The following is a 27,115-nucleotide window of genomic DNA, read 5'->3' as shown; positions in this document are numbered from 1 at the left end:
CAGCCCGTCCTGGACGCCCTCCCTCACACGGTACGGCCGGGGGCAGGGTGGACCTAACGCGGCGGACACCACACCTGCCTCCGAGCTGCCCCCTCCCCCGCCGCCCTGGGCTCGGGGAGGCCGGGCACTGCCCAGGGTCAGCCTGCCCCACGTGGAGGCGCCAAGTGCCAGTGAGCCCCTGGGGGAGGCAGCGCCAGGCGGGAGTGGCCGGGAGGGGCGGGCGCGGGGTGACAGGTGCAGCCCGGCTGTCAATAGCCCCAGTGCTCGCAGGTATAAAAGCTGGGGCCCCTGGGGCAGACTCTCAGCACCCCAGCCTGACCTGCCTCCCCAGAACCCTCGAGGGAAACCAGGCGGAGGTGAGCCCTGCCCGGGAGGGGCGGTGTGGGCTCCAGGCCCAGCCGGGCTGCCCAGCCGCGTTATCATCCGCAGGACAAGCGGAGGCCCGGGGGGCCGAGGAGGCCGCAGGGAGGCCCAGGGCACGCAGGGCAAGGAGGCGGAAGGGGAGGGGTGGTCCCCGGGGAGCCCCAGTCTGGAGGCAGCTGGGGGCCGCAGGGGTGGGCCCTGCGCATGCTTGGGCTTCCATGGCCTCGGACAGCGCCAGGAGCTGGGGAGCCGTGTGGGGAGGCCGAGACCTCGAGACCCCGGGTGCGGAGTGGGGGACCGGGAGCCCCAAGGCCAACAGACCCACTGACTCTGGCGGCACCCTCACGGCTTCACGGCCTCTGTCAGCCCCCAGCCCCGCGCTCCCTGGGACCCAGGCCCCCCCGCTGGGCCCCCGCCTGTTACCCCCGCCCCCAGCCCGTGCAGCGTTCTTCTCCCGTCAGCACCTGAGCTTGGTGGGTGACTCGCTGGCAGGTGCCAGCAGAACGCGGCCCCAGGACGGCGGGCGTCCGGGTGAGGAGGGAGGGAGGGAGGGGTCGTGCTCGGGAGGCGCCAAGTGGGAGCAGCCCAGGAGGCTGGGGGGGCCACGGGGCACCAGACGCTGGCTCTGTGTGGTGCCCGCAGTTCCCAGCCCCCAGCCCTGGCGGGACACGTCAGCCTCCCTCTGGGGTGAGTGCGGCTCCGGCCCAGGCCCTGGATCAGGGCTATAAATAAACCAACGGGGCGGCCGAGGCCCCGGGCTCGCCCCTGCTCCAGCTCCGAGCTCGGGCTCCCCTGCCTTCCTGCGGGGGCACCCCTGACAGCAGCGGCGTGGGACTGGGTGGCGAAGAGGCGGGCAGGGCACCTCCTTGCAGCACGGAGCTCTGAGACCCTGGCCCGGGAGAGCGGAAGCCGGGTCTAGCCTCTGAACCGGCCTCCGATGGCAGCTGCCCCCCGCCTCCCGGGCCAGCCCCCCAGGAGCCTCCTTCCGGACACAACGGCCGGGGACCCGCTCCAGGCCCATCTCAGGCCCAGAGCCCTTCCCCCAGCATCTACCTTCCTTCCTGGCTCCTCACTTGACCCTGAGAAGTGGCAGGATGGGCAGGGGTCTCCCCACTCCACAGATGAGGAGACTGAGGCCCAGGGCAGCCGTGGGGCGCTCCCGGGCCGGGGAGTCCGGGGCATAGGCAGCACGCCCTGCCCCCCACCAGGCTCCTGCCAGGGTTGAGCCGCAACCTTTGACCCGTGGCTCCTCTATCGGGAGGAGAGTAGAGACCCCTCCGGCCACTGCCCAGCCCCACACAGGATGCACGGGCCCCCGGGCTGCCCCCCTGGCCCTGGGAGTATGCTCCGGAAAGTTCTGCAACCTCGTGAACTTTTGAGAAGGCCAAGGAGCCTCTGAAATAGCTGTTTTGCCACAAGCCCCAGAACCCAACCCCCCCTGGGGACAGCAACCCGAGAGCCCGGCAGGTCACAAGGCACTGCCTTGAGGGCCACAGGACAGCCCGGTCCCCACCTGCTGGCCCCTCAGCCTGTGACCAGACCCCCACCGCCCGGCTGGAAGCCTGGCCTGCCTCAGTGGCTCCTGCTTGACAGCGACTCTCCGTGAACGGGGGGCAGCGGGCCTCCCCGCTTGGGGCGCCCGGGCGCCCATCTCCCGAAGCCAACCCGAGGCTGGCCTCTGTCAGCACACCCCGCTGCGGGGCCTGGGAGGGCGAGGCCAGGGCTGTGGGCCGCAGTCACGGTGGAAGGAGGTGGGGCCTGGGGTACCGGGGCGGCTTCCCGGAGGAGGCGGCTTTGAGCGGGCCTGGAAGGACAGACGGAAGTTCCCTGGCAGCGCTGAGGGGGCCGAGGGCAGCCACCACCTGTTCAGAGCCAAGGGAAGGGCCTTGTGCTCTTCACTGACCGTCTGGGGGCCTCGGCCTCTTCCGTGAGAGCAAGCGACACTCAGGGTGGCCCGCAGGCAAGAGGGGGGCCCCGGGCACAGGAGTGTCCTCTGCGGTCAAGGGCAGCCGCACGCCTGGTCTGGGCCCCTGGGGACCCTGCTCAGGAGGCAGGAGCTGGCGCCTGCGGGGACTGTGTCTGCTCCGGTCCGAGCAGAGCGCCCCGTCCCCTGCCGTGCGCGCCCCCGAGCTGCCTCCCGTTCCCCGCAGGGCCACGATGGACGAGGAATTCTCCTCTCAGATGAAGAAGATGGCCTTGGCTATGGGCACGTCCCTGTCGGACAAGGACATAGAGCTGCTGCCCACGGACATGAGGCATCACGGTAGAGCGCGCCCCGCGTCCCCGGCACTGTCCCCCGGCCCCGCGGACGCAGGAGCCCATCGGGGGGCTTCCCGTTCCCGGGGCTGAGCCGCCGGCCCCGCGGGGTGGGGGGAGGGGGCCATCCCCACCGCAGGGGGGAAGCGTCCCCCTGGGCCCCGGTGACCCGCGCCCGGCCGTCCCAGGCTCCTTCAACTACCTCAAGTTCCTGGAGCACATGCAGAAGTTCCAGGCCACGGGCCAGCTGGACAGCGCCATCCGCCAGGCCTTCCAGACCCTGGACAAGGACAAGAGCGGCTTCATTGAGTGGAACGAGATCAAGTAATGGCCCGCGGCCGGGGGTGGGGTACTGAGCCCCCCAGCACCCCAGGGGGCCGGGCCCGGCCAGAAAGTCTAGGCGCCCCACGCTGGGGCCGGGCCCGGACACCCCCTCCAGCAGGGCTCGTTCCCCACCTGTAGGACGGGGAGGGGGCCCCGTGCAAACCACTGAGTGCCGGCTGGACCCCCAGCTCTGACCCGAGCCCGCCCCCCGCCCCCCACCCAGGTACATCCTGTCCACCATTCCCAGCAGTGGGCCCACCGCCCCGCTGACGGACGAGGAGGCCGAGGCCATGATCCAGGTGGCCGACACGGACGGCGACGGGAGGATTGACTTCGAAGGTGGGTGGGTGCGGACTGGGGGGGGACCCCAGGAGCCTCCAGTTGGCCCCCAACCCCGGGCACGGGGCGCTCGGCCATGGTGGGTGGGTGCAGCCCCGCACAGCGGGAAACCAAGCGTCAGAGATGCTGAGTGTGCGGGGGCGGGGGGCCCACGGTCTCCAAGTGGGCAAGGGTCGGCTGGGCGGGGGCGGGGTGGTCTGAGGGGCAGGGGGAGGTTTGAAGGTGGGAACCAGAGCCTAAGGCCCCCGTGGCTACCCCGAGGACTGGTCCCCTCACAGCACCCCCCGGGCTGGCTCGGGGACCAGAAGGCAGAGGGCAGCACGGTGGCCCCTGAGAACAGCCGAGCGAGGCTCGGGGCCCGGGACGGACAGGCCTCCACACCGCCCCGCCCGCTGGGAGCCTGAGCTCAGCTCTCTGGGCCCGCAAAGCCTGCCTTGCCAGGTAGCCCCAGGATCGCAGAGGGCAGCCTGGCTGAGGGGATGGCTCAGGACTCAGCACCCCAGCCTCTCAACTGGGCCTCAGTTTCTCCACTGAGAAAGGCAGGATGACCCAGTCCATCATTAGTCCACCACGCAGGCCCTGGGTGGGGGCACAGGGCCCACAGCAACCACGGGGGGTGCAGACGGCACAGCTCTGGTCGGCCCTGCTCCCCAGGGCCCAGCAGGGCAGGCCACGGGGTCCCCTACAGGTGAGACCCCCCCTCATAAAATGGGGCGTGCCTCCCCATTGGGTCTGCAGGCCCTGAGGGGCACAAGGCCCGGGGATTATTTACTAGAAATCTGTCTCCTATCCTAGAATTTTCTGAACTGATCAAAAAGGAAAAAGTTCCAAAGAAGAAGTAGTACCACGCTCGGCCCTGGGCATCGTGGGACATTTGCATGCCTGACCGAGGGGGCCATGGGGGTGGACATAGTGCATGCCAGGAAAATGGAAGAACAGTGCCATTAAATGAATGATTTAGCCCGAGTGTTTCTTGGGGGGAGTGTGTGAGCTGGGGGGGTGGGCCAGTGTGGGAGTGAGGGGGGCACGCAGGCTGGCTGGGTGGGTGCAGCGGCCCCGGCCCCACAGCCTCCCCGTCCCCACACCACGGGGCTCTCGCCGCTCCTGGCACCGACACCCCTTCTCCAGACCCAGCTGGCCTCCGCTAGGCTGCCCTGGGTTCACACAGCTGCACAGGGACACAGCGTGGGGACACCTGCGACTCCAGGGTGCAGCCGAGGGGGACCTGGCATGTGCCCCAAGCCGCACACCGGCGGTCAGTCCTCTGCCTGCCTGCTTCCCTCTGCCCCCAGCTGGGCCTCCGGGCTCCGCTGCTTGCCCCTGGGGGGTTCCATCCTGTGGTTTAGGCCCCACCTGTGGGCCGGGGCTCCCTGCCCCCTGCGCCCTGCTCCCCACTCCTGAGCCCTCGAGGCTTCCTGACACCCCGGGTCATGTGAAGACGTCATCTCAGACTTAGAGCCCGAGGCCGAGCTCCACGGAGTCCCTAGTCCCACCAGTCGGCTGTGCATCCTTCCTGGGCCTGGGCTGATCAGGCCGGGAGCTCTGCGGCCCACACATGGGGAGCGCTGGCTGCACTCCCCCTCCATCCTGGACCTGGACCCTGGAGGGCACTGGGCCCCCCACCCGGCCCCCAGGTCCACCAGTGGGGGTGAGCATCGGGGCGGGTTTACAGGAGGGCTTCGTCCTCCCGCTGCTGCATGGGACTCTACACCCTCTAGGAAGGTGTGAGGTGGCCTGACCAGCCCCAAAGTGAAGGTGGCAGAGGGCCTGACCTTCCCCCTCCTCTCCTCACCTTCCAGAGAATCCCACTGGCTCCACCCTCAGGAAGCCACGTCCTCCTGTCCCTGCCACCATCCTGATCACCACCCCTCTTGCCTGGGTGGCTACCATAGCCCCCAGATTAGCTGCCCGGCCTCTACCCTCTGACAGGTGGTTCTCAACCCAGCAGCAGGGAGATCCTTTAAAAATAGAAGTCAGATCTGGGGCGCCCGGCTGGCTCAGTCGGTAGAGCACGCAACTCTTGATCTCAGTGTCATGAGTTCAAGCCCCATGGTGGGTATAGAGCTTACATAGAAAAAACAAGTCAGATCTATCGCTCCACTCAGAACCCTCTAGAGGCTCCCTTGTCAAGCCGAGTCCTTGGAATGCCCCTCATGTCCTGATTCTCCTCCAGGCCCCGATTCCAGCCATGCTGCTCCCTTTGCATGGCTGTTCCGGCCTGGCATGCTCTTCTCTAGATTCACATCTGCATGACTAACTCCCTTGTCTCCTTCTAAATTCCCTCAAATGTGACCTCCCAAAGAAGTCAATCCTAACCCACAGTTTGCACATCACGCTCGCCTTGCTACATGCTCTGCATCTCCTTGCCCTGGTATCTTTCCCCATAGTACTCACCTCCCACTAATATACCATAATATTCATGTATTTGTTATGTTTATTATGAGTAAGAAAAGTGTCAAGGACATGGGGATCTGAGACCCCGGGAAGAAAGGCTTTGAGAGGTAAGCCCGATGTTGGCACAGGTTGCTCATCAGTCGTTGGTAACAGTGGCCAAGAGACTGAGAAGCTAAGGAGGGCATCCAGCAGCCTCCTGGGTGTTTGGTATCTGCCAGGGAGGAGGAGGAGGGGCTTGGCTTGGGGCTCTAAGGGGCTAGAAGTGGGGAGTGTGGACAGGAGAACCAAGCCAGTCCTCATAGAGACTGGAGTCGGCTACAGCTAGGCCAATCCTTCTGCCTCACTACCCCTCAGAGCAGAAGAAATCCCTGTGGACCAGGGGCCAAAAATGGCCCAGTGCAGGCCAGACCTGGCCACACTCATTTATTTGCATATTATCTGTGGTTGTTTTCAAGTTATACTTAACTGGAGGACCACACAAAGCCTGAAAGTAAAAAGAATCACAGAGATACACCACACAAACACTACCGTGAGCAAGTGGGTACAGGCACCACTATCAGATGAAAGAGACCACAGGCAAGAGGCACTGCTAGACAAAGAGGACCATTTCATAAAGATGAAGGGTCAGTTCACTAGGAAAACACACAGCTCTAAACATGTACGCACCCACTAACACAGCCTCAGAATTCATAAAGCAAAAATGAACCAACTGGAATGAGAAAGAGGATGCACAATCATGGTGGCACATTTTAACATTTCTCTTGGGAACCAACAGAGCAAGGAGGGAAAATAAATCATTAAGGATACAGGAGAGGGCAGCCCCGGGGCACAGCGGTTTAGCACCGGCTGCAGCCCAGGGTGTGATCCTGGGGACTCGGGATTGAGTCCCACGTCGGGCTCCCTGCATGGAGCCTGCTTCTCCCTCTGCCTGTGTCTCTGCCTCTCTCTGTGTGTGTTGCTCATGAATAAATAAATAAAATCTTTAAAAAAAAAAAAAAAGGATACAGGAGACTAGAAATACCATGAATGAACTCAACCCGAATGATACAGATCAACTCTGCATCCAACAACTGCATTCTCCTTAAATCAACAAATATTTACCAAAACTGCCCAAATGGTGTCCATAAAGCAAGTCTCAATTGAATCAGAGCATTGAAGAAACATACAGAAGGCACTTTCTGACCGTAGGTAAATCAAGTTAGAAACCGTAAACTAAAAAGAAAAGCAATGCAGCACAAAACAACTCCCAGTTCACAGAAACCACTGTGGAAATTGGAAAATATCTTGAACCTAAGAATAACCAAACTACAATAAACCAAAACCTCACGTTGCTTGGAAGAAAACTCAGTGTTTGCTGTGTGGACTGGGAAGGGAAAGCCCGACCATCAGTGGTCTAAGAACTCTCCCCAAGAAGTCAGAGAAAGGAAAGAAAATTCCATTTAAAGGCGAGGGAAGGGAGTAGAGGAGTTCTGAAGGGTCAAGGCCAGTCAGCGCCCCCGCCCCCTGGCCTGCCCCCTGCAGGAGCGCACACCCCCCCCCCCCCCCGGCAGGCTGGGGGTCTGTTTGGCTCCGAGTTCCGCGCAGCACAGATCCAACTGCAAGTTCAACGACGTATCTGTGCTGTCACTTGTATCCAGAGAGGGTGGTGGGTCAGAGGCAGGTTGTCAGAGGGCCACGGGTGCAGGGGGCCTGGGAAGGGGGTCCAGGTGAGGTGGCGCCAGAGATCCCTCCAGCTGCCCCTATAACCCATGGTCATCCAGGGAAGGGACCCCACCAGAAACCCAGGGTGTCTCTCTCTTCTGTCCACAGGGGGCTTTGGGGTGCTCCTGCTGGTGGTGGCCAGTGCCACCTGGGCCGGGAGGTCAGGCCTGCCTCCGGTTGGAGCATCACCTCCGCCCATCTCTACGGGTTTCCTGGCTTTCCTGCTTGCCGCGCTCTCTGGACACCACCGTCTTCCCATCTGCTGACACCTTACTTGCAAAACTACGTAGTTGAGTAATTTACAGCCACTTCCCCATGGCAACTCCTAATAACAGCTTCAGACAAAAATACCTTTTTTTTTTGGTGGGTGGAGGGAGGTCAGAGCCTCGATAGGAAGACCTGTCTTCCCCCGTGCGGTCCCCGCCGTGCTCCTGGGAGCCTGGCCACAGTCAGTGACCAGCCAGCTCCTTCTGGCTGCAGCTGCAGCCCAGGGAGGGGTCTGAGCTGTGCCCGCCGCCCTCCCCTCGAGGAGCCCCACCCCGCGCCCTTCCCGGCTCCAGCAGAAGGCGTCGGAGGCCAGCCTGGATCCTGGAACAGCCGGTGGAGAGGGTGAGCCGCAGGGCAACCCTGGCCCCGAGGGACAGGGGAGCGGGGGCTGGAGCTCCGCAGAGACCAGGACAGCCCCCCTCACCTCACGCCCCGGAACTGGACGCCCCAGCCACACCCGGCTGCACGGCCACGAGCTCTCCTCCCCATCCAGGGACCTCACAGGACGCGACAGCCCGTGAGGAGGGGCTCGGGCTCGGGGTCGCTGTCCAGGGGCCAGCCCAGGCTCCCACCCCGGGAGGAGTCAGGCCAGAGGGAGCCGGCGTGTGTCCCCACGGCGCCCCGCCCCAGCACCAAAGAGAGAAAAGACTCGTGCAGGTGAGGAAACCGCAGCTGGACACACCCCAAGGCAGCGGGGAGGGCGGCGGCAGCAAGGGGGGGCCCGTGGTGAGCGAGGGCCGGCAGAGGGAGGGGAGGCGCGTCCACAAGGAGCACCTCGGCGCTCCCCTCTCAGGCCTCCCGACTCTCGGGTGGGCCTCCGCCCTCCTCACGGGCAGTTCTTGGCCAGTGCCCACTCCTCAGGGGGTCCCGGCTGTCACACTTCCGGGGGGGTGTCCTCAAGTGAGGGAAGGAAAACGAGGGTCTCCTGGGAGGGCCACGCTGTCACCAGCCATTGGGAGAGAACAGCAGCTGCTAGGGCTCCTGGAGAGGAAGGGGAGGAGCCTCCGAGGCCCTTCTGGGGCAGAGCAGACCAGCCACGGGACCTGAGAGCCACGGAGCCCAGGAGCCACGGAGGCCGAGAGCCTCATGGGGCCGAGAGCCACAGAGCCCAGGAGCCACGGGGGCCGGGAGCCACAGGGCCCAGGAGCCACGGGGACCAACAGCCACAGGGCCCATCGAGGCCCAGGCTGGAACGAGAGCCATTCTCTCTGCTGGGGGCCTGGGACCCAGCCCCAGGGGCTGCAGCAGGCACAGGCACCAGGAGGGGCTGGGACACCCCACGCCTGGCCTCCAGCCCCCGCCACCCCAGCCCGCAGCCCAGGAGAAAGAGACGAGGCAGGGGCTGCACAAAGTATGAAAAACACCTCTTTACTGTTAAAATGCAGGCATGGTGCTCTAACGTCAGGATGACCGGAGCCCAGGGCAGAGGAATAGCGGGGTCGGTGGGGCCGGGGCCGGGCTGGGGTCCGCCTCACACCAGGCACCCCCCGCCCTGCTGCTGTCGACCCCTCCGGGCTGCGGTGGTCACTTGGCGCTCGGTAACGGCCACTTGCGCTGCTCCAACAGCTCTTCCAGGTGGTCGGCCCGCTTCACCGCGGCCTGCAACACGCCGTCCGCCAGGGGTCAGGCCCGAGTCGCCCCCACCCCGCGCCCCCCGGGCAGGCCCGGCCTCGGGGACCCACCTCATGCTGTTTCCGGAGGCTGCGCACGGCCTCCTCCTTCTTCGCCAGGGCCAGCTTCACCCTGTGGGGAGCATGCGGTGGGCTTCGGGGCCGCACCCCTGGCCAGACCCCAGGGGCCATGTGCAGCTCAGAGGAGCGGCACAGTAGCTGGGAGGGGCCCCTTCCCAGAAGGGCCAGGGGGGTGGCTGTGCTCACCCCACCCCAGCCCTGGGACGGAGGGGAGGTCCCCCTGCTAACCCCTCGGGGCCTGGACTCCTCCCACACAGGAGCTGCTTCATCCAGGCCTGGGATGGGGGCGTGGGGGTGGGGGGTGTGGGGAGCTGCCTCTCTGCAGACCCACATAGGGCACTCCTGGGGAGCTGGTCCTGCTGGGGGGCCTGGTGCTTAGCCGGCCAGGCCCTCGGGCCACGCGTCACACGGAGCCCCCAGTGGCCTGGACACCCAGCTCTGCCCCAGCTGCCAGGAGAGGTGGACCCGCAGCCCGCGTCCGCTTCTCAGACCCAGCGCCCCCCCCACCCCCTGGTGCGCCCCCAGGGCCGTGCCCACCTCTGGTGCACCTCCTCCAGCTCCGCCTGCTTCTCCCGTGAGAGCTGCTCCAGCTCCAGCCGCTGGCGTGCCCGCAGCTCGGCCAGCTCGGCCCTGGCAAGCCGGGTGTCCTCCTCGGAGGCGGCCAGCCGGTCGGCGAACTCCCGGCGCAGCACCTCGGCCAGGCCGCTCCGCTCGCCCACCAGCTGCTCGTTGACCTGGGTGGGCGCGCAGGGAGTGAGCGGGTGGCCGGGGTGGGGGGCGTGGGGATGGGGCCGCCGTCCGCCCCGCTCACCGCCGTCACGCGGGCCAGCTCCTTCTCCTTGTGCCGCAGCAGGCCCTGCAGCCGCAGGCCCTCGCCCTCCGCCTCCCCGAGCCGCCCCTTGAGCTCCGTGCACCGTTCCTGCAGCTTCCGCTCCGACTGCTCCAGCTCCGAGAGCTCCGCGTCGTACTTGTCCCGGAGGCGCTGCACGCTGGCGGGTGGACAGGGCAGGGCCGGGGTCAGGGGGCCCGGGCGCTCAGGGCCGAGCCGGGCGCCGGGGACAGGGCCTCACCGGCTCTCCGCCGCCCTCTCGCTCTCCTCCCTGGCGCGCGTCATGTCGGCCTCCAGCCGGTGGATGACCAGCTCGATCTCCTTGTCCCGGCCCCTGCGGACTTCTTCCCTCAGCTCCCGCTCCCGGGTCAGCAGCCACGCCTCCTGGGGTGCAGGGGCTCGGTGGGGCTGGCGCAGGGGTGCCCACAGGACCTCGCTCTGCCCTGCGCCCGTCGGCCCCGTGGTCAGGACCCGGCCGGGGCCCGGGGTCCGAGGGGGGTCTGGACACCTCCAGCCTGGGGCGGGCAGGGCCCGGATGGGGCGGGCTCAGGGCAGGCAGTTGGGAGACTCGTGTCAGGCTTCACGCTCTGACCCAGCCGCCCCGCGTCCACAAACGTGCCTCACAAATGCAGTGACGCCTGCGCACGGTTACGGGGCAGACAGGAGGCTGCTCGGTCCCCAGGCCTACGGGCCACCGGCTCCTGCATGGCCCCGGGTGCCTGTCCACACGGCCTCTCTCCAGAAGACCCGGCAGTGCAGGCCGGCGCTTCCCGGGGGAGGCACCGCAAGTTGAGGAGGGAGCCTCCTCGGTGCTCCCCGAACACGGGCGAGTTGCAGGGGCAGCCACGTGGGTGAAGGGAGGGGGAGGAAGGTCCTGCTCTGCCATCAGAGGGACCCGCCCCGCCCCAGTCTCCCTGGAGGAGGCCTGAACCAGCGCACTCAGGTCCGGTGCGTCCACCAACCCCACCACCAACCCTGAACGGCCAGACCGGGGAACCCAGACCGGGCCCACGGGAGGCCACGGGACGGGAACTCGCACGTGGCTGTTCCGACACCCGGGGTGCCGGCCGGGGGCTGCTTCCCGCTCCCCACCTCCTTCTTGGCGCAGTTGGCCTCCCACATCTGTCTTTCCACCTCCAGCTGGTCCTTCAGGGCCTTCATCTCCATCTGGGGGGCGGCAGCACCGTGAGAGCAGGCCCCGAGCCCCTGGGGCGCGCGCCAGGCTGTGGGTGCGCAGGGCGCTGGCCGGGGAGCCCCGCCGCTCCAGCCCGGCTCAGCCCAGCTCCCCGGCCGGCGGGGCTGGGTGGTGACCCCTGCACCCCAGGCGGGCGCGCCCCACACCCCAGCCGGAGGGCAGGGAGGGAGGCGCGCAGACCTGGTGCCGGCGCTCCTGCTCCTCTCTGCCCTTCTCGAACTCGGCCCTGAGAGCCCGGCCCTCGGCCGCACTGCTCTCCTCCAGCTGCCGCCTCAGCTCCTCCAGCTCCGCCCGCTGCCTGTGGGCCGCGACAGGTCAGCAAGGTCAGCAGGGCGGCCAGGGGAGGGGGCGGCGGGCGGGCCCCCCGGCGGCACCTGGCTGCCTGCTGGCCCAGCCGCTCCTTCTCCTCGGCCACCTCGCCGTAGAGCCGCCGCCGCTGTTGCTGCAGAGCCCGCTGCTCCTGCTCCACGTGCTGCTCGAAGCTGCGGGACCGAGGGCCGAGGGCTCAGCAACCCCCCCCCCGGACGTCCCAGCTCTCCCGGGCCAGGCCGTGTCCGGGGCACCCACCGCTGCTGCGCGCGCTCCCGCTCCTGCTGGCCCAGCGCCTCCTTCTCGCGCTCCAGCTGCTCCCGAAGCTCCTCCACCTGGCGGGCGCAGCGCTGGGCCGCCCGCGCGTCCGCCTGCAGCAGCTCCGCCTCGTGCAGGCTCTTGAGCTTCTTCACCTCCTGCTTGTGCCTGGCGATCAGCTTCTGGATCTCGGGCTCCAGGCCTGGAGGGAGGGCACCACGCTGTGGGGCCTGCAGAGGACCCCTGGCCCGGGGCCCCGAGCCTCACCCCCGGGGCTGCAGGGACTCCCAATTCCCCCCACTGGGACACTGGGGCTGCCATCCAGCTAGGGGGTCCCCAGCCCTGGCCACCCTGGAGGCTCCAGCCCAAAGCACGGTGGAGCCCCCGTGGGCAGGCCCATCCCTCTGCCTGCGGCACTGCGACTCCCCGCCGACTCCCCGCCCTGGGGCTCAGGCCTGTGGGGTCTCTCCTTGGTCCAGGCGTTAGTGGGCACAGCGGAAGGAGGCCCGTCAGCCCCCAGACCCACTCTATATGCGGGAGGAGCAGCGATGGTGCCAGGTGGCAGGGAACCCCAGGGCACCCCCCATGCTCCCCTGGAAGGTGGAGGAGTTCAGGGGGCAGAGGGGACGCAGGGCCCCCCTCCTGGACCTGCGTGTGAGGCCTGTGGCCTGCCTCCCCACCCCACCGACCAGGCCTCCAAGCCAGCTGGATGGGGTCACCCGACCTGAGGTCTCGGGGCTCCCCGGGAAGGTGGTCACTCCCATGGCTGTAACGGAAACCACTGTCCTTGCCCAGGACCCCCCCGTGGCTGCCTCTGAGCCCTTGGCCTGTCAGCCTCTGACCCGCCCCAGGGGCTGGCCGGCCCCCACCTCGGACTGTAATCTCCTTGATTTTTCGGGTTTTCTCGTTGATCCACTTCTCCCTGCGGACTTTCTCGGTGGCACTCATCAGTTCCTTGAGTTTCTTGATCTCCTGCCAGCAAGGACATGGGGAAGTCCCCAGGGCAGCGGTGAGGAAGCTGGAGACGCAAAGGGACCCCTGCGCCTCACCCGCCCCTTCCCCCGCACATGCCCATGACCCCATTCAGCCCTCCCCAGAGGTGGAGGCAGGGTCCAGTCTGGAGGCCTGAGGCGGGTCCCCACAGGGCACCCCAAGTCCCTAGCACCAGCTGACCCTGCGCTGGCCGGGGGGGTGGACCTTAGGCATGCTGGTGCTGGGGCACCTGGTGGCTCAGTCGGTTAAGCGCCCGACTCTTGGTTTCGGGTCAGGTAGTGATCTCAGGGTCGTGGGGTCACGCCCTGGATTGGGCTCCACGCTCTGCAGGGAGCCTGCTTGAGATCCTCTCCCCCGTCTCTCCCTGCCCCCTTCCCTCTTGTGTGTCTGCTTGCAGGCACGCTCTCTCTCAAATAAATAAATTAAAAAAAAAAAAAAAAAACTGCTAGTGCCCGTCCTTGCAGAGTCAGCTCTGGGCGTGGGGACCGGCTGCCCCAAGTGTGCGCAGCGTGGCCAGGCGGGGGAGGGAGCCTGTGAATGGCGGCCGCCGGCACAGCACGATGAGCAGGGGTCCAGTCCTCGGCCGGCAAAACCAGGAAAAACAGGTGAGGTCCCCTGCCCCAGGGCCCAGAGCGGGGGCCGCTCGGGCTCACACGTGGCCAGCACTCCCTGCCACCTCCAACGTGACACAGCGGGGGAACTGCGAGTCCCTCGGCCCCCACCCTAGCGTCCAGCACCCAGGCGGCCAGAGGGAAGCTGCTCCAGGGCAGGGAGGGGACAGATGCTGGTGCTGGAGCGGCACGTCTGCTGCCTGGGCTGCTGGCTGGCACCCCGTGTGTGGGCCACAGGCCCGAGGCTCTCACGTGTGCACTCCTGGCTCCACATGGTGGGTGCACAAGCCCCCGTGACTCTCACACTCCGAGGCGGCCCGGTTCTGGGGTGGCCAGGCAGGGACCTGCCCCCACAGGGCCTGAGAGCACCGCGGGGCTGGAGGCAGGCCGCAGGACGGCCGGTGCAGAGACGGCCACTCCAGCCGCAGGCCACCGGGCCGAGAGGCTCACCAGCTCGTGTTGCTCCTGCACCTGGGCCTCCCTGTCCTTGCGCCTCTGGTCTCTCTGCTTCAGCTCGGCCACCACGGCCTCACACCTCTCCGCCAGGGCCTTCTTGTCCTCAATCAACTGCAATCAGGGGCCAGGGCTGAAGCCGCTGCCCCGAGAGGGTCCCTGTCCCCGTGATCACCGCCCGCCTTATGGGAGCCTGCGGGGGGCCCTGGGGCTGGGAGGGCAGGCGGCAAGCGGATGGAGAGCATGGGTGGGGGACACAGCCACGGGGCAGGGTCAGGTCATGGTTGTGGGGGGAACACCATGATGCCTTGGATGACCCGTCAAGCAGTTCCCACAGGGGAAGGTGCCACCTGTTTCCGCAGAGGGGAGGAGGCTCATGGATCTAGAAGTCTCCGAGAGGCCCGAGCCGGCCTGGACCCCGATGACCCCATGCGCCCAGCAGGTCCCGGTCCCCTTCCCGCCCCGCTGGCGCCCCTTTGCCCGGCGGAGGCACCTGGTCGATGAAGGACAGGTGCCGCTGGATGGTGGCCTCGTAGTGGTCCCTCTGCTGCCGCAGCTGCCGGCCCAGCTCCTTCTCGGTCTCCTTGACCCGCCGGACGGTGAGGTCCCGCTGCTGCACCTGCGAGGGGTGCCGGGGCGGCAACGGGGCAGAGAGAGCCAGGAGGGGGACACGGAAGGCGAGGCCTCTCAGGGAGCAGCACTGGCAGGGCGCCCGGCTGGGGAGCAGGTGCAGCGTGCGCGTGCGTGTGGGCGAGGCCGGGGGCGGGGGCGTTACCAGCGCTCTCTGCAGCAGCCCCACCGCCTGCTTCTTCTCCTCCACCTCCAGTTTCAGCCGCATCACAGATGTGCTCACCGTGGACCCGGGCTCCGGGCGCCCGTCCTCCAGCGCCAGCCCCTGGGGAGGCAGCGCACGTCAGGCAGGCCCTGTCCCCCCAGTGAGGACCTGCCGTCCCTCCCGGGGCCTCTCCACACCTGGGGGGCCGAGGCCGGCCGGTCCTGCCCCGACTGCTCCATCTCCATCTCGTGCAGAAAGCTCATGATACTCTGCAGCTTGGCCTCAGAGAGCAGGGTCCCGTCTTCGGAGGGACCGTCGCACGTGCTGAGCTTCCCAAATCTCTCCAGGTTGTCAGCTGTCAGGTTGCTGGCATCGTCCTCCTACAGGTACAGGGGAAGGGGCGCAGCATCAGAGGCTGTGGGGTGGCCGAGGGCTCTGCACTGGCCTCCAGGAGCAGCTCAGGACCCTGGGGCAGGAGCACGCACAGGCGCAGCTGGGGAAGGCGGCTGGACCTGGTCTGGAAGGAAGGGCCTCTCCGGCTGCCCAGGTGCTTGCAGGGCATCGCTGAGGGCCCCCAGCAAGGAGGCGGCCCTCTCTCCCCACCCCAGGATTACTGAGCATACTAAATCTCAGTGAGCCCTCAGAAGAGTGGGGGGGACTCAATGAAGCCCTATGTGGCCCTCAGGGGTCCTGACCAAAGCAGTCAGGTGCTCCCACGGTGCCCCCGTGACCTGTGCAGTCACAGCCCACAGTCACCTCATCCGTCCAGGAGTACTTGTCCTTGCGGTAGGCCCTGGGACGGGGCAGCGGCTCGGGCTCCTCTTCCAGCAGCTTCAGTGTGTCTAGCAGCTCGTCCAGCGTCGCCCTGGACTTGGCCCTGCTCCGGGCAGGGTCCCCCACCTCCAGATCCTCACCAGGCACGCCCTGGGCGCTGGCATCCTGCAGCGGACACGGAGGAGGGAGACCCACTGAAGCCACGTGGCCTGGACTCGCCCCGACCCACCTCCAGGGAAACAAGAAGGGTGGCCAGGCAGGGCGCCCCTGGGGCTGGCCTTCTCGCCCCTTGGCCCACACCTAACCTCGGAGCCTCCCGCTCCCTTCTGCAAGCGGGTGCAGGGGGCTCCACCCCAGGGTGTCTGTGAAAGTCTGGGGGGATGTCAGAGCAAGCCCCGACTCCCCAACTCCGCACTGGAGCAACAACCCAGCCCTTCCTGGCGTGAGTGGCCCCAGGCATGGACGCGCCCCGAAGCTGAAGCCAGGGAGGGAAGTCAGGAGGAGCCGTAGGGACACCTGAGGCTTGTCCTCTGCCAGCTGCCGGGGCTCCGGGGACGAGGGGGAGGCGGACTGGCAGGGCTCCTCTGGGCGCGCGGTCGGGAAGCCAGCGCCTGCGCGAGAGAGCACAGCGTTGGCCCACCTGGGCGTCCCCCCGCCGGGGCAGCAAATCCAGAGGAGCCCTTGAGAAGGGGCCACACTCGGGAAGGCACAGCAGAACAACATGGGCCATCGGGGAGTCTGGGCAACACGGGCTCCTCTGGGTGAAGGGTCAGGGGAACTAGTGCGACCCCAGGACTCCCGGCCTCCCTGCTCCGTGGGTCCCCTGACCAGCTGCAGAGTAAGAGGAGCAGGGCAGCAAAGCCTAAGCCGAGGCCCCTCCTCCATGGGGGGATGTAGCCAAATGGGCCATGGCACAAAGTGTGGTAGGGGACATTGGGAGGGGCCACAGCCCTCGCGGGGGGGGGGGGTCAGGGGAGGTAATGACCTTGAGGGGGTTTGGGTGATGACCTTGAGGGGGGTCAGGGTGAGATGATGATCTTGACGGGGGTCAGGGCGGGGTGATGAGCTTGGGGGGGGTTCGGGGTGAGATGATGACCTTGATGGGGTTCGGGGTGGGGTGGTGACCTTGGGGGGGTCGGTGTGAGATGATGACCTTTACAAAGGTCGGGGTGGGGTGATGACCTTGAGGGGGGTAGGGGTGGGGATGGGCTGATGACCCTGAGGGTGCACAGGCCGGAGGCAGAGGTGCGGCAGGGGACAGGGCAGCCCGCGGGCTCTACTGCGCTCACCGGCATTGTTGGCCTTGTGGGTCTGGGGGGCGTGGGTGGTGCCCCCCGGCCTCGGAGGCAGCTCCTGGGCAGGCCGGGGCTTCTCTGGCCCCCAGGCCTCCTTCAGCTCGGGGTCACCTGACTTCTGGGCTCGCTTCTGCTGCAGCTCCTGCCGTGAGGGGCAGCTCTGAGCAGCGTCGCTGGACACAGCCAGGCCCCTCGTCCCCCCACCCTGTGCCGAGCTGCCCGACGCCCAACAACCAGGGACGTGGGGAAGGAGGGCTTGGGGAAGGTGGTGGGCAGGGGTCCCCCGGGGGCACGGTCTTGCTCTCAGCCACAGAGGGCAGACCCAGCGAGCGTTTGCTGCCTTGGCACGGGGTCCCCACGCCTCGGGTCACCTGGCGCACCTGGATGGCCGCTCGCCTGGCCTGGCGTGCCTTCTCCTCCCGGGCCTTCCTCCTGGCCGCCTCCTTCTTCTGGTGCTGGTCCAGGAGGCTGTCCCCTCCCAGCTGCCGCCGCTGCTCCTGTGGAAGCCAAAGCCACAGCTGGTCTGACTGGGAAGATGGAGCCGCCCGGTGCAGACCTGGTTTCCACGGGACACCCCGGCCCCCAACCTGCCGTCTCTCTGCCCCAGAGGAGACAAGCGTCCGTCCAGGCAGCCAGTGGCTCCTCCGGGTGGGGAGACCGCTCTGCACCTCAGGGCGGGGGCCCTGCAGCCAGAAACCCACTCAGACTGTAGGTGGCAGGTGTGTCCCGATCCCCAGGCCCTGATCCGGGGCAGGGAGGGAGCAGGGCGCCCCCAGACTGGGTACAGGCCATAGGGCAATTCCAGGCTACAATCCCACGGGTCCCAGAAACCCCACTGTATGCGGCTGAGACCCCCGGGACCCTCACCCGCCTCCTCGGGGCACGGCTCACACACCCACGCTGACCTCTTGGTTGGATGCTGGCAGGCGCTCTAGGCGGGCAGCTCTGGCTTGGCGCCGCTGCACCTGGTGGCGGTACCATCGCTGGATGGTGACAGCTGCCCGGTTCACCTGGTGGATAAACCTGGGGGGGAGGGGGCAGCAGGGCTCGGGACAGAGGCTGGGCCCCGTGTCCCGTGGAACCAGGCAGCTGAGCGACGGCCTCTTGTCCCTGGATCCCCGAAGGCCCAGGTGGGCAGGGAAGCTAACGGCTGCACGTTCCCGCAGAAACGAAACCCCAGGAATAACCCAAAGGCCTGCCTGGCTGGGGGTGAACGCTGCATCCTGACACAGATGGCAACGCCCCACAGAGAGCGGCAAGCCAAGGACACGGCCAGGCGTGATAGGCCACGGACCAAGTGCTGCCCCCTCAGAACATTCTAGAAAACGCAAAGCCCTAAGGGGACAGATCGCTGTGGCCAGGGTTGGGCCTGGAGAAGCTGGATAAAAGGCATGTGGGGGCTTGTGGGGGTGACGGACCTTCTGTGTCTTGGTGGCTGTGGGTGTAGACGACACAGGTGCACACGTGTGCCCAAACTCACCAAGCCCACCCCTCATCCTGCGGGAGCATCGCATAAATCAGTTCACTTGGGTAAAGTGGAGTCAACCTTAAAAAGCCTTGATCTCGGCTCCTGGGACCATTTGCTGGTTCACTTGGCAAAGGCCCCCCTGGAGCACCCAGGACAGGGCAGTGGCCACCGCGGGACAGGCACACGGCCAGGCGGGTGACGGAGTGGCTGGTGCCCGACCTCACCGTCGTGTGACCTGAGCTCGGCAGCCTCCGTGTTCTAAAACTATTATCAACTGGAAATTTCTCTCACAGGAGCTTCAAGCCCCCACCCCCCCGGCCCCCAGCCCCCGGTCACCTCTCGGCCTCCTCCTCTGTCACCTCCTTCCGTCTGAGCGGGCCCGGGGCGCCCCCCGCGTTGTTCTGGGCCACATGCTTGCTGCCGGCCTGGTCCCCCTGCGGCTTCCCGAAGCTGCCGCTGCCCCCAGCCCCGGTGGCCGCCTTGAGGATGTTGCTACCGGGAAGCGCAGAAAAGGCTCGCGGTGGGCCCAGGCCCCGCACCCCCGGACCTCAGGAGCGAGCACAGCCTGCTCCCCGGTCCCGAGCGCCAGCAGATCCCCAGGACTGCCTGCCCGCCCCCCCGCCCCACCCCGGGGTCCATTCGGTGGCATCCACTTTGGTGGCCCCCGTGATTAACGAGCTCATTACATTCAAAAAAGCAAAGCGGTCTCAAGAGTCACAGGATCCCAGAGCCGGACAGTGACCCGAGCCACCCGTGGGCAGTCCCGGCCCCCGACTGGCCTGCGCAGGGCTGCTCTGGAGACTCCAGGGGTGGCCGTGGCTTCCCCAGCAGGACCCCACGCGGGGCTGAGCCCCAGGCTGGCCTGACTGCCCACCAGGTCTGGCCCGTACAGTGCCCCCCGCCCCCCGCCCCGGTGCCCGTCGCGGGCAAGGGCAGCAGCACCAGCGCCCCGACCTGCCCCAGACCAGAGCCAGGCCTTACTTGAGGGAAGGAGCTGTGTGGTTGGAGCTCTTGGGGGGCGGCGCCCTCTCCGGGGGGGTGTAGTGGTTGTGCACCATGGTGGTGACGCAGTTGCCCACGGTGCCCTTATTGCTCCTGCCAGAAGACACGGGAGGGGGTGGCGTCATCCAGGCATCCCTGGGGCTCCTCCACGGCCGCCACACCGACGACAGCGGGGGCCTTCTCGGGGCCCGGGACAGCACCCCCCCCCGCCCCCAGGCGTTCCACTGAGCAGAACCCGAGCTGTGCAGGGAGCACCCGGGCCCTGGCAGTGGACACGCCTGTGGTGGGGACATGGGTCAGAGACCACCCGTCGACGGGGGATGCGCCTTCCTGGGGCAGTGAAACAGGGCGGGAGACACACACCGTCCTCTCTGCCCCTCAAACGCCCGGGAAGGAACACACGTGGTATAAGCACACGAGGACGGAAGACGTGACCACAGACCTTAACAAGGTGAGGATCAGAAGGGGCAGTGGTGAGTGACACGTGGAGGGCTGGGGACAGGGGGCTGGGGACCAGGGGAGCCCCACAGAGCTGCGGGAAGTGGAGGCACCCGGCTCTGCTACGCTGCACGGCAGACCCCTTCCTCCCCCGGCACCCGGGCACCGAGCCCGTCCCTCCGCTCCGACAGGCTGGCTCTCCCGGTGACGCCGTGGCGGGCGGGAGACCGGAGAATCCCTCCCCAGGGGCACCGAGCCGCCCGGAGAAAAGCCCCAGACGCCGACGGCGCGGGCCCCCAGGCCGGCAGCCCGGCCCTCCTGGTCACCCCACGTGAGCCACCAGGCAACGTTGAGGGCACCCCGGGGAAAGGCCCCAGGGCCAGACTCCAGACGTGAGGGGACGGACGACCAGAGGGGGCGGGACGGGGCGTCTCGGAGAATCGGCAGGGGCCCCAGGGCGGTGTCCACACACCCTAGGGACAGCGTCTGCGGCACGGGCTGTTGGTGGCCTGCGCCGATTTCAACGCGGCCCGCACAGCGGACCCCAGACGGCGCAGCGCAGACGGGGCGGGAGCGCAGCCCCCCAGCTGGTGACCCCGCAGTGGCGCCCATGGCCCCACCTGCTGCCGTCGGAGCCCTGGGAAATGGAGGGAGAACCGCCACCCCGGCAACAGGAGGAGCTTGTGGGACGAGGCCCACGCGGGGCTGGGGCAGGGCAGGCTTGCAGCACGGGGCACGCAGGCCCCTCGGGGCGACGCTGAAGGCAGAGGAGACGACGATCGGGGAGGTGCTGGCTCTCTAGAACCTTCTAGCAGTCTCACTGGGCCACTGACACCGGGACCGAGCAGCCTGAGCATCAGCACGGGGTGGGGGCACCGAGGAGAGCGCGGAGGCCCCAGGGCGCAAAGGCACCCCGAGATTCCATGTGGGGGAGCAAGGGGACGACACAAAGCACGTCTGGAGACAACGCGGCACCCGGAGAGGACAGGGATCGGGAGGGCGACTCCGCAGCAGGGGCCCTGGAGCCACGGTGACCCTGACGGCTCCCTTCCCGGCCCGCCCTGGGCTCACCCGGCCCTCCTGTCGCCACCCGGTGCCCTCGCGGGGGGAGGGGGGTCTGCAGGAGGCTGTGCCCAGAAGACAGAGGAAGGAGGCCCCCCCAAGGCGGGGGCACGTGCAGGGGGAGGGGGGCAGGGGGTGGGGCAGGCGGAGGACCCAGGCCCCGAGGGCCTTCTCTGCGCAGAGGAGTTTCAGGGTTCAAGTCCGGGACAAGGGCCGGGACGCAGACAACACGCAGGAACAAAGATCATTTTAGGGTCCGGGAGCCGCGAGCCTGCCCCACGGGAGCGGCACCAGAGCGAGGCGCTCTCCCCGGCGAACCCTCCCGACTCCGCGGGGCAAACACGAGCAGGACCCGCAGGGCGAGGATCCGGGGCCCGGGTCCACAAGTTCCACGGCAGAAACAAAACACAAAAAAAACACACAAAATCCCAGAATCCGGATGAAGCAGAGCGGTGCCGGCCCTGCGTGGAAGCCCCGCCCCAGAGACGGGCGTGCACCTGCCCACGGAGCGGCCGAGGGGCGGTGCACTGGGGTGCACAGGGGTGCACAGGGGTGCGCAGGGCGGCCACAGGACAGCAAACCCCACCTTCCAGCCCGCCGTGGGGGCCGACGAGGGACCCCCAAGCCCGCGCACCGACCAGCCGCGGCCCCGGCTAACACGCTGTGCCCCTCCCCAGATGCGGGCCGGGCCTCGCAGAGGGGCCGGGGCCCCCCCAGGAGCCTCGCCAAGCCCGGCCTGTGCGGGAGAAGGCGGCGCAGGCCAGAGGAGCCCCCGCATGCAAGACGCCTCCCCCGAGGCCTCCTTCCCTGGGCCCCGGGTGACAAGGCCAGTCACTGGTTTCCCCACTCGTTCGTTCATCCTGAGCACGCAGGTCCTGGACAAGTAGGACAGATGCAGCGTGCCCCGCCCCCCAGGGCTTCAGGTGGCTGCGCCCCGACCGCGGCTCCCACCTGTTGTTGGCAGTGAAGCTCGGGGCCAGGGGTACGGTGCACTCTCTCCTCCGGGGGCCCACGGGCGCGCCGACGGTGCTAGGGCTCCGGGAGTCGGGCGGCGAGGCGAAGGCCCTGGGCTGGTCATCCTGTCGGCGACACGGATGCCACCTCCTCGGACCATGACCTGCTGCCCAGGCCCCTGGCTCGTCCCCCGCTGGCTCCCCCACAGGCTGCGGGTTTCTGTGCCCCTCCCCCATGTCTGATGCTGGGATCAAAGGTGCCCCCAGAACTCAGCGGGAACCACGCAGACCCTGGCGCCGGCCCTCACCAGGACGTTCCACGTGGCTGCCTTCTCGCTGGGAGTTTTGCTCAGACCAGCCGCCCTCTTCTTCCCACCGGGGCTGCCCTCGGAGAGCGTCAGGACGTGGGGGCTCTCGGCCGGCCTGTGTCGGGAGAGGGGGCGGCAAGCAGGGACAGTCAGCCCCGGGAAGCCAGCTCCAGGAGCACGGACGCCACGTCCTCCGGGGGGACGGGAGGGGCCAGGTCACCACCAGGAAACTCTGTCCCCGGGCGCTACCGCTGCACCCTGGCCACCCTGACACCTGCACAAAGGGCGCCGCAGGAACAGGGGGAGACGAGCAGGCCAAGGGCCACTGGCCTGGGGGTCCACATCTCTACTTGCAGGTAGGACGGGTCAAGGCGCATCCCGCCCGCCCCCCTGCCCCCCGTGGGGCTGGCCTGAGTGCAGGTCGCGTCAGGCCCGTGTCCAGCTGGGGCCCAGCCTGGTGAGGCTGCAAGAGGGGCTGACGGAGGCAGGAGGGGAGGGCGCCGGGGGCTACCTGGGGGGGCCGGTCCAGGCCTGGCTAGCCGGCGGCTGGTGGACCTGCGTGGTGCTGTTGGATCTGCGGAGGTTGTTGATGGTTCGGGAACCCCCGGGCCCCTCCTGCAGACAGGGAGAAACAAGCACCCCGTGGCGGGGGCTGCAGACACTCGCCGGAGCACTGCATGCCACCCTGGGCCTCCCTGGGGCTCCCCGGGCCTCGGAGAACGATTCAGAGAGAGGAGCGCGGTCTCCCGGTTCTGAGGACGGCGCCCCCGGGGTCCTGGGCGTGACCCGGGGCGCGGGCAGGTCCTCAGCCTCTAGAAGCCTCGTCTTCCCTGAGCAGAGTGGTTCCCTGCGATGCTGTATGGTGAGGGTCCAGGAGGAAGAGGGTGGGCCCGGCCGGGGCGTGGGCGACGGCTCCCCGAGGAGCGTGGCCGCTCGCTCCCGCCGCAGCACCTGCTGCCAGCCTGCCCCTCAGGTCCCTTCAGGGCGCCAGAGCTCACCCCCTCCTGCTCCTCGAGGGCCCCACTAATCCAAATGTTGGTGGAGCAGGAGGGACCGAGGGGTTGGTGCCAGCAGGATTTAGGCCCCGACCCTGGCCTGACCCCGTGGGAGTTAGGTCTCTGGTCTATACGAGCTGGAGTCTCCCGGATCTCGGGGTGGCCACAGGCAAGGACGAGGCAACAGCCTGAGGGGTGGGGCGGCTCTTCGGGGCGCCGCACACCCGGCTCTGGCACTCACCGGCGCCTTCCTCCTTGGCTCACTGCCGGCGACCACGGAGAAGGAGCGGGCGATGGGCTTGGCGGCGGAGGCGCTGTTGGGGCGCCAGGACACCGGCGGGGGCAGGCCCGTCAGGCTGAGGTCCACGCCTTCTGAGCTGCCCTCGGGGGTGCTGGCGGGCCGGCCGGCGGCGCGGGAGCCCTTCATGGGGGCGGAGCGGGCCCTGAGCAGGCAAGACAAGCAGCGGGCGCCCTCTGAGAGCCGGGCCGCCCCACCGCCACCTCCCGCCCGGCCTCGCAGGCACCTCCTCGCGGGGCCAGGAGAAGGCACGAAGCAGAGCAGGGTCGCCTCTCCGGAGGGACCCCCCGAGGGTGGCCGGGGGCAGCCTTTACCCCCCTCCCACCTGCCCGAGCCTCCCTTCCTTCATCGGGCGGGCAGGCGGGTGTCTACAGAGGGCCGCCCCCCGGGGTCGTCCTGAGGCCGGCGGGCAGCACGCGCCACGAGACGTTCTAACGGGGACCCGGTCTGATGCTTGCCCCCCGACCCGGGGTCTGCAACTCATCTGGCCACGGCACCCCTGAGTTTCCCCAGCGCCCCCAGGAGCACCCCCAGGCGTCCTGGCATCGGCCGCCCGCTCCCAGGTCCTGCACCCTCCCAGCACCCACCACCCTCCAGTCTCCAGGGCTGTCCCTTCCCTCCTGCTCCCCACCCCTCAGGTCAGGGGGTCCCGGGCTCAGGCTTGGTCTCCCTCCACCCACCCTCTCACCTGGGGGCCCACGTCTGGCTTCCGAGCTCCACGCAGACCCTGGCGGTTCCCGCCCCACCCTGTTCCCTCACCCCCGCCTCAGGACCTCCTGCGCATCTGGCGCCTTGGCCCCAAAGAGACCAAAACAGAGCGCTGACTTCCGCCTCCAGGGGCCACGATTTGTGGCCAGCCCAGGCCAGGACCTAGGCCCCAGGCTGACATGTCCCCCTTGGCCAGCACCCCTGCTCCCCCGGCGGCCAGCCAGTGGGCGCCCCTCCCCACGCAGCCCTTCCCTCCACGAGCTCCCTTGCACCTGGACCAGCACAGCAGCCCCTCGTGCCCCCTCCCCGTGGCCAGAGCTGACCTTTCTGCAGCGGGTCTCAGGTCACACTGTGTGACCCGCCAAAACCCGTCCGGGGGCGCCGCACCGGGGCACAGAGAATGAAGTCTACACACCGGTGCCCCTCGGATCTGACTCTGCTCTCTCTGTGACCTCCTCGCTGCCCCCACCCCCGGGGGGCCCTCGCTCTGCTGCAGCCAAACCAGCTGGCCCCGGCCCGCTGCTCCTCGACCTGGTTCCCATGGCAGCCTCTGCACCGGGGCCCTCCGCCGGGCACCCCTCCACTCAGAGAGCGCCCGGGCCCGGCCCGGTGCTCCCCGCTCCTGCCTTATTTCCCGCGGCCTGGCACACAGGTCGGCCTGCGTTGTGACCCCTCGTAAGAACGTCCAGGACAGGGCCACGCGGCCCAGCAGCAGGAGCGGGTGCGCGGGCAGGACACGACCAGGGAGGAAAGGCCACGGCCCTCGCTGCCCCGGAGCACGGGGTGGGCCGACGGGCTCCCTACCCCAGGGCAGCAGCGGCCTCCCCGCCGGGCCCAGGCGCCGAGTGGGGGGCCCCGGCCAGGGGAGCCCAGGGCTGTCCCTGCCACTCCCGGCCTCACTGGAGCATTTCCGGCTGCGGGGGTGACTTCAACGCCGCCGGTCCCCGAGCGCAGGCCCCACCCCGCGGGACCCAGGCCGGCCCTGGCTGCAGCTGCAGCAGCCACACAGCAAACAGCCTCTCCCTGGAGACGGCCGCGCCGACCCGGCCCTGCGCACAGCCCGGCCGCCGCGCGCCCCGAGCCGGGGTCCCAGCCCCCGCCCCGCCGACCCCTCGGCCCCGGCGTCTCCCCACCCGAGCGCTCGGCTCCAGGGCCCGACCCCCACCGCGGCCCGCGAGCGCCCCGCCCGCACCTGCACGGGGGAGGGGGCGGCGCCCTCACCTGCGCGGCGCCCTCACCTGCGCGAGCCCGGCCTGGGAGCCTGCGGGGCGGGGGCGGGGCCCGTGCGAGGCCCTCCCAGGCGCGACGCCCCGGCCCGGCCCGGCCCCGAGCCCAGGTGACAATGAGGCCGCCGGGCCGAGGGCGAGCGGCCGCCGCCAGCAACCAGCCTCCGGCCGGGCCCGGGCCCTCCCCCGCCCGCCGCGGGACCCGCCTTTCCTGCCGCGCCGCTCCCCGATTGGCCGCCGCAAGCCCGCCCCGGCCGCCCCGGAGCTCATTGGGCGCGGGGCTGTCGGTCGGGGCGCCCGGCGTGGGCGGGGCCGCGCGGCGAGGAGCCCCCCCCCCCCCCGCCAGGGGCAGCGGCCGGCGATTGGACGCGGGCGGCGGGGGCGGGGCCTCGGCCGTGGGCGGGGCCTCGGGGCGCGGGGGGCGCGGGGGGGCGCGGGGCGCGCGGGGGCCTGGGGGGCGCGCGGCTCTCCCGGCCTGGTTCTCTGGGACCCAGTCGGCCTGCGCGGGCCCCGGCGCCCACGGGTGACCACGCCGACCCCCAGCCCAACACCAGCTCCTGCCGCCCACACCCTCCCTGCGTCTGGACACGGGTCCGGCTGCGCCCCCTACCCACGAAGCCCCCTTTACCGCTTACCTGCGGGTTGGAAGCCCCGCTGGCGCCCCTTCCCAGGCAGCCCTAGCCCGGGTACCTGGTCACCGACCGGCACCCCAGGCCCACCGCCCCTCATCTCTCGAGCACGCGCCATCTGTTAGGTTATTCTCCCCATCCTATTACCCCAACGCTTCTGTGGAAAACCGACTGACCACATATGGGTGTTTCTGAACTGTCTACACTGGCTCACTGAGCCTGTGGGAACTTCTGCCAACACCGCACTGTCTCCATTAGTGCCGCCTGAGTAGTAAATCAAGTCAGGTAGTGGGATCCTCATTGTTCTTCTTTTTTTCCTTCTTTTCTTTCTTTTTTTCTTTTCTTAAGATTTATTTATTCATGATAGAGAGAGAGAGAGAGGCAGAGACACAGGCAGAGGGAGAAGCAGGCTCCATGCAGGGAGCCCGATGTGGGACTCGATCCTGGAACTCTGGGATCACGCCCTGGGCCAAAGGCAGGCACTAAACCGCTGGGCCACCCAGGGATCCTTGTTCTTCTTTTTCTTTTTCAAGATTTATTTTTATTTATTTGTGATAGACATAGAGAGAGAGAGGCAGAGAGAGAAGCAGGCTCCATGCACCAGGAGCCCGACGTGGGACTCGATCCCGGGTCTCCAGGATCGCGCCCTGGGCCAAAGGCAGGCGCCAAACCGCTGAGCCACCAAGGGATCCTTGTTCTTCTTTTTCAATATTACCTTGGCTATTCAATTTTTAACTTTTCCTGTAAGTTTCAGTATCAGCTTGTCAGCATCTACAAGAAAAAAACCCAGCTGTAACTCTAATGAGAATTATGTTAAATCTGTTGATGAATTTGGGGAAAGTTTTCCATTCCATGAGCATGGTATGCCTGTGTATTCAGGCCTTCATTGCCTCCTTGTCAGTCTCCTGTGCTTTTCTGCACACCGTGTTATTGCTAGTATGCAAAAATATTTGGCAGTATAGTTTACCCTGCAGCCTGCACCCTTCCTAACCTCACTCATCAGTTTTAGGAATTTTTGTAGATTCTATGGGGGTTTCTACATAGACAGTAATGTTTGTGAATAAGTTCCCCTTCTGACATACTTGTCCCCCTTTCCTCCTGCTTTACTGAACTGGCCAGTGCTTCCAGTACAATGCCAAACAGAAGTGGTTAGAATGGATAGGACTGCCTTGTTCCCAATCAGTCCTACACCATTATGATG

The 27,115-nt window shown here is 67.7% G+C and overlaps 2 protein-coding genes across 4 annotated transcripts; one reads left to right on the top strand and one right to left on the bottom strand.

Annotated features, from left to right (window-relative positions):
- The first annotated feature begins 1,146 nt into the window (after nt 1-1,146).
- On the top strand, nt 1,147-4,245 carry PVALEF (parvalbumin like EF-hand containing). The gene is made up of 4 exons (XM_072742485.1): nt 1,147-2,626; nt 2,808-2,943; nt 3,167-3,282; nt 4,078-4,245. The coding sequence occupies exons 1-4, from the start codon at nt 2,521-2,523 to the stop codon at nt 4,122-4,124; spliced, it is 405 nt and encodes a 134-aa protein (XP_072598586.1). The 5' UTR covers nt 1,147-2,520; the 3' UTR covers nt 4,125-4,245.
- Nucleotides 4,246-8,996: 4,751 nt separating this feature from the next.
- On the bottom strand, nt 8,997-25,463 carry CEP131 (centrosomal protein 131). 3 transcript variants are annotated; one of them, XM_072746307.1, is made up of 26 exons: nt 25,281-25,463; nt 23,295-23,496; nt 22,570-22,673; nt 22,059-22,173; nt 21,749-21,876; nt 19,277-19,390; nt 18,632-18,787; nt 17,733-17,850; nt 17,208-17,324; nt 16,822-16,969; nt 16,049-16,143; nt 15,515-15,697; nt 14,956-15,138; nt 14,759-14,878; nt 14,477-14,602; nt 13,981-14,097; nt 12,796-12,898; nt 11,927-12,128; nt 11,734-11,841; nt 11,540-11,657; nt 11,257-11,331; nt 10,406-10,548; nt 10,147-10,324; nt 9,873-10,069; nt 9,327-9,387; nt 8,997-9,243 (listed from the first exon to the last, which is right to left on the bottom strand). In XM_072746307.1, exons 2-26 carry the CDS (start codon nt 23,478-23,480, stop codon nt 9,169-9,171), a joined length of 3,270 nt encoding a protein of 1,089 aa, XP_072602408.1. In that variant the 5' UTR covers nt 23,481-23,496; nt 25,281-25,463; the 3' UTR covers nt 8,997-9,168. The 3 variants fall into 3 exon arrangements, with proteins under 3 accessions (XP_072602408.1, XP_072602414.1, XP_072602403.1); XM_072746313.1 differs by having other exon boundaries at nt 25,298-25,462; XM_072746302.1 differs by lacking the exon at nt 10,406-10,548 and having other exon boundaries at nt 25,298-25,432.
- Between the last annotated feature and the right edge of the window lie 1,652 nt (nt 25,464-27,115).

This window comes from Vulpes vulpes, chromosome 2 (genome assembly GCF_048418805.1).
Source record: "Vulpes vulpes isolate BD-2025 chromosome 2, VulVul3, whole genome shotgun sequence".
In the NCBI taxonomy this organism is placed as follows: domain Eukaryota; kingdom Metazoa; phylum Chordata; class Mammalia; order Carnivora; family Canidae; genus Vulpes; species Vulpes vulpes.
Note: the sequence above shows the minus strand (reverse complement) of the source record. Positions and strands in the feature narration are given on the sequence as shown.